The 14,068-nt window shown below is 38.3% G+C and overlaps 1 protein-coding gene across 18 annotated transcripts in view; it reads left to right on the top strand.

Moving 5' to 3' along the window:
* Positions 1–14,068, top strand: part of LOC100026963 (protocadherin alpha-C2) — a 275,774-nt gene that overhangs the window by 56,225 nt on the left and 205,481 nt on the right. For 2 of the 18 annotated variants that reach the window (XM_007473761.3, XM_007473774.3), the window contains exon 1: positions 6,953–14,056. The exons of 14 other annotated variants lie outside the window; for them this stretch is intronic. In XM_007473761.3, coding sequence (XP_007473823.1) covers positions 11,543–14,056 — 2,514 coding nt within the window. In that variant the 5' untranslated portion in view covers positions 6,953–11,542. 2 more of the 18 variants (XM_056811416.1, XM_007473765.3) reach the window with 2 other exon arrangements.

The raw sequence follows: 14,068 nt of genomic DNA on the forward strand, positions 1-14,068 counted from the left end.
GATCTTCTAGATTTGAACCTGCACACTCAAACACCTCAGTATTCAAGTGCTTTGAGAAAAATTACCTCCCAGGACTGTTTTGATCAAATGAGATAATCTTTGTTGTTATTGTTGCTGAGTGATGTCCAACCCTTTCTGAATCCTTTTGGGAATTTCTAGGCAAAAATACTGGAGTGATTTGCTATTGCTTTTTCCAGCTCAGTTTACAGATGAGGAATTGAGACTAATAGGGTTAAGTGACTTTCCCAGAGTCACACAGCTAGTAAGTGTCTGAGGCCATAGATGACCTCAGGAATATGTCTTCCTGACTCCAGACCTGGAATCCTATCCACTTAATCTATCACCTACATAAAGCATTTTATACAACTATACAGGGTCATTAGGAATATCAATTCCTAAAGAACTAATGAAGAACATACAAAAAGAACTGATGCTGGAAGAGACTGACTGAGGGACTGAATTTCAAGATATCTGAGAGAAGAGAGAATACCAAAAAACATGAAAATGTCACAAATAATATTCTTTTGTCCCACCCATCTCCATCATCCTCAAAAAAGAAGACATACATTATTACTGCTCCATTTACCTTAGTGTCTTTACTTAAAAAAAGAAGTTTTAAACTATGCATGTTATTTTTATCACATTTTTTCTAGATATGTCTTCCCTTCCTATTGAATGAACCATTCTTTGTAATGTCCATTAAAACAAAAGAATAACAGGTTAACTGAGCAACACTGACAGTATATGTAACATCCCATACCATCCATAATTTTGTGTAGACTTCTGCAATGAAAAAGAAAGCTGAATTTTGAGAAAAGTACTGTAACAGTGTGTACCTAGAAGAAAGTCTGAAAAATGGAAGAGGTATTTTTCACAGTCAATCTTCTATAATAGATTTCCCCTTCAGTCATAAAATTCACTGAAAAGAATACAGTATCTCTTTACTATATATGAGCCTGCATACCAAATTGCCTTTGGTATTTTTGAACCTCCCCTGGATTCTACCCTATTTAAACTTTTACTGAATTCTATTTGAGTTCAATATGTTTGTACCCATGTTCTTTATCATTCAATTATTTTATAACATGCTATAGACTAAGTATGAAATTCTCTGTTAGGCAGTTTCTAATTAAAACTCCATGAAACAAAAATCAGAGTAGCCTACAGAAAAGCAATGGTAAAGTACAGCCTAAGGGAACTCTATTTAACTTTGGTAAATGAAAAGATATTTGAGTGAGAACATAAAAACCTGCAAAAACCAAGACAGAATTGTTCTTAGACTTTCTTTTTCACTGTTTTAATTTTATTTTATAAAACCCTTGCCTTCTGTCTTAGAATTATACTATTAGTTCCAAGGCAGAAGAACAGTAAGGGCTAGGCAACTGGGGTTAAGTGACTTGCCCAGAGTTACACAGCTAGGAAGCATTTGAGGTCAGATTTGAATCAAGGACCTCCTGTATCTAGGTCTGGCACTCTATACATTTAGTTACCTTATTGCCACCTTCATTATCTTTAAATACAAAACTCCAATGCTTTCTGAGATTGTGAGGCCACTAACAACACTCTTCCACACCTCTCAGGTTTCATTCTGTAGAATATGATATATATTGGTGCAAGACCAATCAAAATTCCCTAAACTACTCCTTGAACCACGGAGGTCGAGTTCCACCATTCTGGCTGTGGCCACAGTTCAAGTAAGAAGTTGCTTAGGTAGTGCAAAGTGAGGTGTATTTAGAAGGTCTTTGCCTCCAAATGTGTCTTCTATTGAGATACAGACAAATCAAATTTCACTAGTATCAGTTCATAACTTTGTATTAAACATCTCTCACTCTAGAAAAATGTAAATGTAACTTTAAGCAGAGTAACTTTAAGTAAGCACTGGCAGTATTATAACATCAGTTACTGGACGAAGTGGTTTTGTCAGTTTTAGAATACTAAGATCCATGGTGAAACTGATTCTTGAAATAGTAGTTGGATGATGAAAAGTGTAGAAAAAAAGAATAAAAAATGAGGAAGACAAACTTCTGTTTTGCTATCTTGTCTAGTGATAGCTCCAGTTCTATGTCAGTAAAATGGTTTTCCCTTCAACCTGCAGTAGATACCTGCTTTCAATTAGTACACAGACATAATTCCTGAGGTCACTGAAGCAATGTATATATTTTGTATTTTTGGATGGAAAATAAGCTGACAACCCACTTTATTTTGTATATTTTCAAGAATATCAGTTCTATATTCTTGTATAACATCTGTAATTTGTATGCCTTAGAAAGGTATTCTGTCTGGAATACTGCTTATAATTATATGCTAATATAATATGTACTACTTTAGTGACTTTGGACAAATATCTCCTCTTCTCAGTTCAGGTTCCCCATCTGTAAAAAAGAGGACTAAATGACCTCTGAGATCCTTTTCAGTTCTTAATTTAATTCTATATAGGATTAGTCACTTAGAATATGGATAATTAAAGTAGTTTGAGTAGCTCTGTAGTTCCTGACTGCCTCTATCAGTAGTTTGAGTTGATATTAAGAATTTATCTCTTATCTGTACTTCTTATAGGAAGAAATCTTTCATGCCAACAATGGGCCCAACTTTCAGTGGGCACTTAATAATATTAGCTAATATTTATTTAGTACCTACCATTTACCAGACACTGTGATAGGCACTTAATTTATATTTTCTCACTTTATCCTCACAACTCTAGGAAGTAGGTACGATTAGTATCCCTATTTTACAAATGAGGAAACTAAGGCAAACAGAGCTTTAACGACTTGCCCAGGGTCACACAGTGAATAAATATCTGAGACTGGATTTCATATCTTCCTGGGGCTCTTTCCATTGTCATCTAGCTACCTGAACTTTTCCCAAGAAAATAATCCAAATTCATTCTTTGAAGTAATCAGTGGTTTTTTAAAAATAGAACTAAGTAGTTTCTGTAGATTTTTCATTTGGGGATTGATTTCCTGTCTGAATTTTTACTCACAAATTTTATTGATCCAGATTTAATAAGCTAATGAATTTAAAAAAATCAGTTTTAACTGACTGTTACAGACACATAACAACAAACAACAACAACAACAACAATTCACACTTCTGTAGCATTGTTCAGTTTGCTCCATTCTTTACATATATAATTTCATTTTGTCTGGGTTTATGGTTAATGCTAAGACTATAAAGTTGCTAAGCATAGAAGACAATTGTTGTAGATAGAATCAAAGGCACTCTTTGAGCATAAGGTAAGGTTTTATGTAATTTTTTTTTTGCAAAAAGGGAAATCTTGGATATTTCCCATTTCAATAATTCAGGCCTGAATAGAGGATTTCAGATTTGGAACATCTAAATCTAGAAGGACTAAGAGGGTGTAAAGAAAATCCCCCCCCCATTAGAGGTGATAACTGGTATTGAGTAAATTGGTGTACATATTTCAAAATAAAGGAATAAATGTGTGTGTAAAGGAGATGAACTTTTACAAAATGAAAATAATTCCAGCAAATAGTATTTCTCAGTTGAGATAAGAAAATGAGGCTCTTTTTGCCCATGAATGGAAGTGGGGGCAGAAAACAGGAAATGAAACCATTATTTTGAATTTAATAATGCTGCCTGACATTGTTTCCTATAGGAACAACAATTTTTGTTTTGAACGGAGATATGAAGGACAAGGGAGGGGAACAAACCTATTAAATAACAATTTGCAGAGGTTGATGGTAGTTTCCCTGACCTTCAATAAAGTAAGATAATATGTAGACAAATTGAGGTTTAGTCTACAGATCTTCAGATTTACAGTAATATCTTGACACCTTGAGTTTCATCATCATAAAAGGACATTTCCCACATGGATGAAAATGTTTAGTGTGACTGAAAAAAAGTCAGTCAGCTAGCATTTATTTATCAATTTATCAACCACATACTGTGCTAAGCCCTGGAAGATTATGGACTAATATAATTTGATTCTATGAAATACACATCCAATAATAATGATAATTCAAATAATTCATATAAGGAAAATATTTTAATTTGTCTTGATATATAGTCTGAAAACTTGGAAGTAGAATTAGGTGAAAACTACAGTTATATATTTTCCTACTCTTTAAGTTTAAAACAACACTGTGCTTGGAAAAACAATTTAATAGACAACACCATATTTAGAGTCTAAGTAGTCTTATATATAAAAAACAAAACAAAACAGAAGGCCTTGAAAGCATTCTCGGAACGGGCAATTCAACATAAAGGAAACGATGGCAATGTAACCTAAAAGAAGTGAATTAAGAAATACAACTCTCCATTAATCGCGATTATACTTACATTTTGAGCCACATGATGTCGCTGTCCTCCACAAGGTGGATTTTCTAACAAAGGATAAACCGTGTTTCTCCTCGGAATAGAAACAAGCTCGTTCAATGGCTGATTCAGAATGAACAGCAACATTCGATGAAGAGAAAAAGCAACGTAGATCGTATTTAAGGAGAAGAAGGATAAGTAACCTTTCAGAGGTATTCTTTAAGCTGCAAATCACGAATCAATGATTTTTGAATACAGAGAGAAGGGATTTGCGATGGCATTTTCCTGGGGAGGCGGCCTGAGAGTCTGGCAGCTGCTGTTCTTGATTCTTTTCCACACAGCCTGGGAAGTGGGGAGCGGCCAGGTCCATTATTCAGTGCTGGAGGAAGCGAAACACGGTACGTTTGTGGGGAGAATCGCGCAGGATCTGGGCCTGGAGGTCGGGGAGCTTGTTCCGAGGTTGTTCCGGGTGGTGTCCAAGGGTCGCAGAGACTACTTGGAGGTAAATGCGCAGAATGGCATTTTGTTTGTGAATTCTCGGATCGACCGTGAGGAGCTGTGCGGCCGCAATCCTATTTGTGGTATCCATCTAGAAGTGATCGTGGATAAGCCACTGCAGGTTTTCCATGTGGAAGTGGAGATCAAGGACATTAATGACAACCCACCTGTGTTCTTGGTTAAGCAACAAAGATTATTCATTTTAGAATCCAGGACTGCAGATTCTAGATTCCCACTAGAGGGCGCTTCTGATGCTGATATCGGAGCCAACGCAGAATTGTTATACAAGCTGTCTGGTAATGAGCATTTTACTTTGGATATACATACAAATGAAGAAGAGGCTAAATCCATAGAGCTAGTTTTGAAGAAATCTTTAGACAGAGAAGAAACTCCTGAACACAGCTTATTACTGACAGCCACAGATCAAGGCAAACCAGAGCTAACGGGAACCGCGCAGCTGCTGATTACAGTGCTGGACGCAAACGATAATGCCCCAGCATTTGATAAATCCGTCTACAACGTCAGATTACTGGAAAACATTCCTAATGGGACGCTAGTGATCAGATTGAATGCCTCTGATGCAGATGAAGGCGTAAATAAAGAAATACAATATTACTTTGGAAGTCCTGTTCTAACCAATGTAAGATCGAAATTCAGCATCGATAGTAATACAGGAGAAATCAGAGTAAACGGAAATATGGATTATGAAGAATGTAATTTGTATGAAATTAAAGTTGAGGCTATTGATAGAAGTTCTTTCCCATTAACAGGCCATTGCAAAGTTATGGTGAAGTTACTAGACCTTAATGATAACGCTCCCCAGGTGTCTGTGACCTCGCTTTCATTGCCGGTCCTAGAGGACTCCCCGTCCGGCACAGTCATTGCTCTTATTAGCGTATCTGACCGTGATTCAGGTGCCAATGGACAAGTGACTTGCTTCCTGGGACCCCTAGGACCCTTCACGCTGGTGTCCACCTTCAGGAATTACTATTCACTGGTGCTAGAGGGCTCCGTGGACCGCGAGAGCGTGCCAGCCTACGAGCTAGTGGTGACTGCAAGGGACGGTGGGACGCCAGCACTGTGGACCACGGCGAGCGTGTTTGTCTCCATTGGCGACGTGAATGACAATGCACCAGCTTTCGAGCAGCCTGTGTACACTGTGTTTGTGAAAGAGAACAACCCACCTGGCTGTCACATCTTTACTGTGTCGGCGTCGGACCCAGATGCACAGGAGAATGCTCTTGTATCTTATTCACTAGTGGAGGGACGGGTCGGGGAGCGTCCCCTGTCAAGCTATGTGTCTGTACACTCGGAAAGCGGGAAAGTGTACGCCCTACAGCCCTTGGACCACGAAGAACTGGAACTGCTGCACTTTCAGGTGAGCGCCAGAGATGCGGGCTTCCCTCCTCTTGGCAGCAACGTGAGCCTGCAGTTGTTCGTGCTGGATGAGAACGACAATGCGCCGACTCTGTTGCCGCCTCACTCTGGCGTTAGCCCAGTAACAGAACTGGTGTCAAGATCTGTGGCTGTGGGCCACGTGGTGGCGAAGATTCGAGCTGTGGATATGGATTCTGGTTATAATGCGTGGCTGTCTTATGAGCTGCTGCCAGAGGTGGACACTGGGCGCAGCCCTTTCCGAGTGGGTTTGTATACAGGAGAGATCAGAACAATGCGTGTCCTAGAGGATTCGGATGTATCAAGGCATATCCTATTGGTATTAGTGAAGGACCACGGAACACCCATATTGTCATCCACAGCCACCGTGAGTGTGTTAGTGGTGGAGAACGGGCAGGCATTCAAAACTTCATCTAGTGCTTCTGTAGTCCTGGCAAAGGCTGGCATGGGACAGGAGACAACACTAATGGATGTGAATGTCTATCTGATTATTGCCATCTGCTCGGTGTCTAGTTTGTTGGTACTGAGTCTGCTGCTTTATGTGGCGCTGCGATGCTCCGCACCCCCGAAAGATGTGCGTGGTCCTGGGAAGCCCACACTAGTATGTTCCAGTGAAGTTGGGAGCTTGTCTTATTCTCAGCAGCGGAGGCAGAAAGTATATTCTTGGGATGGAGTAACCAAAAACGATCTCATGGCTTTCAGCCCTAATCTCCCCCAGGCTCCTGATTCTAGGGAAGGAGGTCAAACCCAGGAAGTTGTGATGGAGCATCCGGGGAAGGTGAGCTCAAATTTCCCTCTCTTAGCAACTATTTAATAGTAATTAAACATTTCCCCCACACTAGCTAGTATTTATATAATACCTAAGCGCCAAGCGCTTTACAAATATTATGTCGTTTGATCTTCACAACAACTATAATTGCCCTTTGCATTTCTTACTCCCTCTCAATATGGGAAGCTTATTTAGTGCTATTTCGATCAAGTAGTCTTGATAAAGTTTAGCCTAATTGTATCAAAGAAATTCAGTTTTTAAAAGTTAGATTTATTTGTGATTAAAATATTCTCATTTAATAAGACTAATAGTTCTGACAGTAACAACGAATAAGATTAGTGAATTTCTATCAATATAGCTGCCTTGACTAATCTTTATGCAAGATTTATGCTCAGAAATCAGCTATTACCTATGGAGTCTAGTTTTAAATTCTTCTGCTGGGAATTTAAGAACCTTTGCAAAAATGCAACATCTCACCCTTTCATTTTTAAAAAATTAAGTTTCTTCATATACTCTAAGCTAGTTGTCTGAATATTCCACATAACTAAAACTTTTCAGTCATTGATATCCTATCCATTTTAAAGTAACTCAGATTCCTCTCCATGATTTGTTTCTTGAAATTTCCCCCATTACATTTTCCCAGGGAGACGCCATAGCACTTACATTTGTTATTGAGGAACTTGTTAGTTATTATTATTTTAGCATATTCTAGATATTCTCCTCTTAGGTTATAAGTGCTGTGAGGGCAGGAACTACATATTGTCTAATGCTTCCAGCATCATGCTCTGCAGATAGTAATTGCTTAGTAATTGTTTAATTTAATAATAAATAGGTCTCTTTCAGTGAAAATAGAGTTTAAAATGTACTTATATAGAAACTAGTTTATTGAATTTATGTCCTGGCAATGATGTATTTATCCACAATGCAGGAAAGCACTCTTCATCTTCTTTTCAGTGTTGAGAGAGATATTACATCTAAACATCACATTTCCAACACTGTCCATTCAAATGTGACTTTTTCTCCCTACTTTAAATTTTGGGCTAAGTTTTTGGTTTGGCTCATCATCTAATTTTTTAAAATAAGTCTTTATGGATGTCTTCTGTTTCTTAGATCATAATAATTATCCCATATATCATTCTCCTTGATTTATTTTTATTGTTTTTATTGTATTTTTTTGGTTTCTTTAGTGACTATTTTCATCACACCTCATTTTGTACTTGGATCCTTGGTTGTGGTGCCAACATTATGGAGTTTTCTTCTTAGATATATTTTCAAAATTTAATTTAGGTGAGAAGTAAAAAAATACTCTGTATATGGAATATTACTAGCATTTTTGTGGGGGATGAGAAAATAATTTATACTGGATTGCAAATATTTAAAATAATATTACCTAAGCTGATACTAAATCTCATCTTTCAAAATTGATTCAACCTTCATCTTCATAACATTAAGATGGTGGTGGAAGTTATGGCAGTTGGCTCTTGTTCTGCGGTGTATATATTTGGGGTGAGAAAACTGTGCACTAGATGCACACTTCATAAAGGTTCTGATGTTTTTTCATGATTACTATTTCCTTTTGTATTTATACCTTTATATAGTCTTGAAATACCTTTCACTCCTCAAGTTATCTCTTAGTATAAGAGAAGATACCCCTGAGAGCATTTGAGAGAGCAAGGAATGTTATATAATTTTAAAGGCCAAACATAGATCACAAAAGGTCATGGAGATGGAGCAACTAATTCTATTTCCTTTAGGGTGATGCATTTTCTTATTCCCTGGAATGAATGAAAGAAGTAGGACTGATAAAAATGGGAACAGAAGAGTTAAGCTTGCTGGAAGAAGTCCATTGTGAAGTTCTTCTATATTATGTTATGCAAAATACTTTATGCTTTTCTGGTATACTTAAAGGGAAGACAGAGACTATTAGAGTATTTCCATTAACCTGGATACCCATCTGTATAATCTGTTCAGGAATGGGAAAGAAAAATCAGAAACAGGGATTTACTTCAGTGAGCTACTGAAAAGAGATTCTTTAGCTGGGACTTTGTCTATAAAAACCCATATTGAAGACCTAGTAAATTCAACTTAGCCCAAAGTTGACACTATTAGCTAAGGGAACATTGCTAAATATCTAGATTTTGTTACAGTGATTAGCTTCTTCTTTCATGAGCTATGAAATATATATCTATATATACATATATAATATATGAAATGCTTCTCAAGGGTTCATCTCCAAAGAGGGATCATAATCACTTGTGTATTGGGATTCCTATGCTTCAAAAATAGACCAGTGTAAGATTTATTTTGAAAATATTTTGCTAGAAGGAGCTACAACCTTAAATTCAATGAAAATGAAATATTTTCACAGATAGAGATATCTGACTTAAAACTCTTCTCTTTTTATATAAAGAGTAATCAAAACCTCTATAATACATTTGGAATTTTTTATAAAGTGCTTGAGTGACTACTATGAATAAAAGTTATATGCCAAGAAGGGATAAAAAAATTACTGAAGACAAATCTTCAGAAGATTATGGCCAATATAGGTGAAATCAGATGACCATATTCTAGTTCCTCTCTGATCTCTACATTATAGGTAACACTAATGCATATGCCTATAATAATAAAAACAAAATAAGTATAATAAGAGAAAATCTATAAGTGGCAGAAGAAAGCCTGCTTGCAAGATTCTTTTTAATTCTGGATTCAGCTTGTCTAACTGCAAAATCTGTCCAAGATGAATTAACTGATAAATAAACCCAAAGGACTGTTCATTTAAGTGCATTCCATGTCTGGGTGAGAGACATTTTAAATCCATTTAATTTTTCTCATATGGATTGTAAGGCTGATCCTCTCTGAGTGACTTCGGGTCTCATAATTGAGGATTTGATGTATTCAGCATTTCAATGGCTGTTTATCTACAGAAAATTCTTTTACCATTTGAATTCTGATTGGGACATAAGATCTTTGACAGTCTAGGGTGTCTATTGATTAAACTTATCAATTAGACTTTGGTTGAATAGTCATCACTGTGATTATATCCATCATGGAATCTTATATGAACTGAATATTCAAAATGAAAACTACACCTTGGAGATAATCCTTTAAGTTTTTTTTCTCCTTGAAGTCAATTAAAAAAACAATAAACACAGTTGGATTCTATGTTCTCTATACCTGTGAAGATGTGGTTTACTGTACAAAATCATCTGTGGAAGTCTTCCTATTCTTTATATTTTTATTATTGAAGCTCTTGATTTAGAAAGTTTTTTATTGAGGTTGAAAAAGTTGAAATATGTCTGTAGTTGATGATTTCTTTTGTTATCTCTTGAATGATCAAATACAGACTTGTTATGGAAACAGAATCTTAAGGATATAGATTCTGAGTGTTCAAGGAAACAGGCATTTAATAACGAGATGCAGAACCTATGATTTTTTTCACAAAAACTGATATTCTCATATGAAATGATGAGTTCTCCAGTTGAAATATTGAGAAGCATTTGTTCTGGACACAATAATGCTTAGGGTTGTTCTTTTACCTTCTAGTGCTATTAAAATTATTTTGATTCTTCTCTAGATGCCATTCATCTCCATCCCTTCTCTTTAACATTTACTAATTTTTAAAAACAAGGATATTATGTTTCAAAGACGGAAGGCAGGAATACATTGGAGGTCGAATATTTGTCAATAATAATTATAATTAATAACTAACATTTCTTTAGCACTTTATGATTTAAAAACATTTTCTATCTAATGAGTTCATTACAGAAATTAAGGTAGTTCTTATCTCCATTTTATACACGAAGAACCTGGAGTTCTATGTAGTTTTGCACAGGAAGAACAGAGCTAGGATTCCAAAACAAGTCTTTTGACTCTCATATTCATTACTTTTCCCATTAAAACCAATTTTCTGTCTACTGTTCTAAATCACATTTATTTTCCTTATCCACAATATTGATAACCTTTTTGCAGATTGAAATAAAATTGAAATTAATATTTAAAACTCGTTTACATTACTTTTCAAAGAAAGAATAAAAATATACTGCCTTTTTCCTTACTGTGCTATGGATTAGACTGGTTTCTCAGATGTCATAATTTAAGCTTAAGGTCTGACAGGTCCTATTATATAATGGAACAGTTAATAGAAATAGACCTCATGCCTATTGTCCTAGGAGAAAGTCCAGCTAAATTTCTAAGGGTTACTAATCATTTGTCTCAGAATAATGTAATTTTGGTTACAGAAATTCTTAAATGTCATGTGCAAAGTAATAGAAGAGTTTCCATTTGTCCCAATGGAGGATGTACGCCTACTCACGATATAACAGATAATTGAAGTGAAGAAATAAAATTAACTCTAAAATCAGTTGGAAATACACTGTTTCTTACCCCCAAGGTGTGGTTCAATGCTGTCACGAAGAATGAATTGTAGAAAATAAATTCAGAGAATAAAATTAAATTCATTCCTTTCATGAATTAGTTAAGGACGACTTCCCACTTACTCTTTGGTCCACATGATGTCGCTGTCTGCCACGAAACGTTATCCAAGCAAGCTCAAAGGAAAGATTTTTCTCCCCCCGGCCCTGGAAATGCTCTGAGGTTTGTTAGCGGATGATACCTCACCATGGTGGATGCATCATGATTCGTTTTAACCAAGAGAAGATCAGAGTTACTTTTATTCCGAGTCGTGATTCAATGATTGGAACATTTCACCAAATATTTGCGATGCTGTTTAGCGAGAGAAGAGGCCTGGTAACCTGGCAGCTGCTCCTCTCATTTATTATCTACACAGCCTGGAGGGTGGGGAACTGCCAAGTCCATTATTCAGTTCCGGAGGAAGCGAAACACGGTACGTTCGTGGGGCGAATCGCACAAGATCTGGGTCTGGAGGTCGGGGAGCTTGTTCCGAGGCTGTTCCGGGTGGGGTCCAAGGGCCGCAGGGACTACTTGGAGGTAAATGTGCAGAACGGCATTTTATTTGTGAATTCTCGAATCGACCGTGAGGAATTGTGCGGTCGCAGCCCTGTTTGTAGCATCCACTTGGAAGTGATCGTGGACAAGCCGCTACAGGTTTTCCATGTGGAGGTGGAGATCAAGGACATTAATGACAACCCGCCTGTCTTCTCCGTAACACAAAAGAATCTGATTATTGCAGAATCCAGGTTACTTGACTCTCAATTTCCTCTAGAGGGCGCGTCAGATGCAGATATCGGAGCGAACGCTCTCTTAACTTACAGACTCAGTCCTAATGAGAATTTCATTCTAGATATAAAAAATAACGAGGAGGAAATTAAACTTGTATTAAAAAAACATCTAGACAGAGAAGAAACACCAGAACTCCACTTACTGCTTACAGTCACTGATGGGGGCAAACCAGAACTAAGTGGAACAGTTCAGCTGCTCATCACTGTTCTGGATGTCAATGATAATGCCCCGGAATTTGACAAAACAGTCTATAAAGTGAAACTAGAGGAAAATGCAGCTAACGGAACCCCAGTAATTCAACTAAATGCTACAGATTTAGATGAAGGATCAAATAGTCAAATTACTTATTCATTCACAAGTGATATTTTTCCAGATGTAGAGGCCAAGTTCCATATAGACCCAGTAAGTGGAATTATAAAAGTAAAGGGGTATGTTGATTTCGAAGAAATTAAATTATACAAAATTCAGGTAGAAGCTACTGACAAAGGGGTTCCCCATTTGGCTGGTCATTGCAGGGTCTTGGTGGAAATTTTGGATATCAATGATAATACCCCTGAAATAGTGGTGACATCGTTGTCATTGCCAGTCCGAGAGGACGCCCCACCAGGAACAGTCATCGCTCTCATCAGCGTGTCCGACAGAGACTCAGGCCCTAACGGACAAGTGACTTGCTCCCTTTTGCCCGAGGGACCATTCAAATTGGTGTCCACCTTTAAGAATTACTACTCTCTCGTTTTGGAAGGTCCTATAGATCGGGAAAGCGTGTCAGCCTATGAGCTAGTGGTAACTGCGAGGGATAGTGGGCTGCCAGCGCTGCGGAGCGCTGCTAAGGTATCTGTGGGCATTGGCGATGTGAACGACAACGCGCCCGCCTTCGAGCAACCTGTGTACACCGTATTTGTGAAGGAGAACAACCCTCCAGGCTGTCTCATCTTCACAGTATCTGCTTCTGATTCGGATTCTCAGGAGAACGCACTTGTGTCTTACTCACTGGTGGAACGGCGAGTCGGGGAACGATTGTTGTCAAGCTATGTATCTGTGCATTCGGAGAGCGGCAAAGTGTACGCCTTACAACCCTTAGATCACGAGGAGCTAGAATTGCTTCAATTTCAGGTGAGCGCCCGAGATGCGGGATTTCCTCCTCTAGGCAGCAATGTGAGCCTCCAAGTATTTGTGCTGGATGAGAACGACAATGCACCTTCGGTGCTGCCTTCTCATGTGGGTTCTGGGGCAAGTGGGGGCCCAGTGAACGAGCTGGTGTCACAGTCGGTGGCTGTAGGTCATGTAGTGGCAAAGATTCGGGCTGTGGACGGGGATTCAGGCTACAATGCATGGTTGTCTTATGAGCTGTTGCCCAAAATGGGCATTGGCCGAAACCCTTTCCGCGTGGGTCTGTACACTGGTGAAATCAGCACCACTCGAGATCTGGAGGAATCAGATTCAGGAAAACAAACATTGCTGGTGCTGGTGAAAGACCATGGTGAACCTATGTTGTCTGCCACAGCTACTGTGATCGTGTCCATAGTGGAAAGTGGATTATCCTCGAAGACCTTTTCTGGAGCATCCAAATCTGCTACTTCTACAGGTTCGAGAAAGGAGACAATTTTGGTAGATGTGAACGTATATCTGATCATTGCTATCTGCTCTGTATCCAGTCTCTTAGTGCTTAGCCTTCTGCTATATGTATCGCTTCGGTGTGCAGCACCCCAAAGGGCTGTATATGGGAATGGGAATCCCACAATGGTGTGCTCCAGTGGGATGGAAAGCTGGTCGAATTCCCAGCAGCGACGCCAGAAAGGTTTGTCTGGAGAAGGCGCACCCAAGAACGACCTTATGGCATTTAGCCCCAATTTTCCTCTTTGTCCTGGCTCTGTGCATAAAGGGGAACAGAAGGAAGCAACTGCAAATTCCTCTGATAAGGTGGGTTATTTG

Source organism: Monodelphis domestica, chromosome 1 (genome assembly GCF_027887165.1).
Source record: "Monodelphis domestica isolate mMonDom1 chromosome 1, mMonDom1.pri, whole genome shotgun sequence".
Lineage (NCBI taxonomy): Eukaryota > Metazoa > Chordata > Mammalia > Didelphimorphia > Didelphidae > Monodelphis > Monodelphis domestica.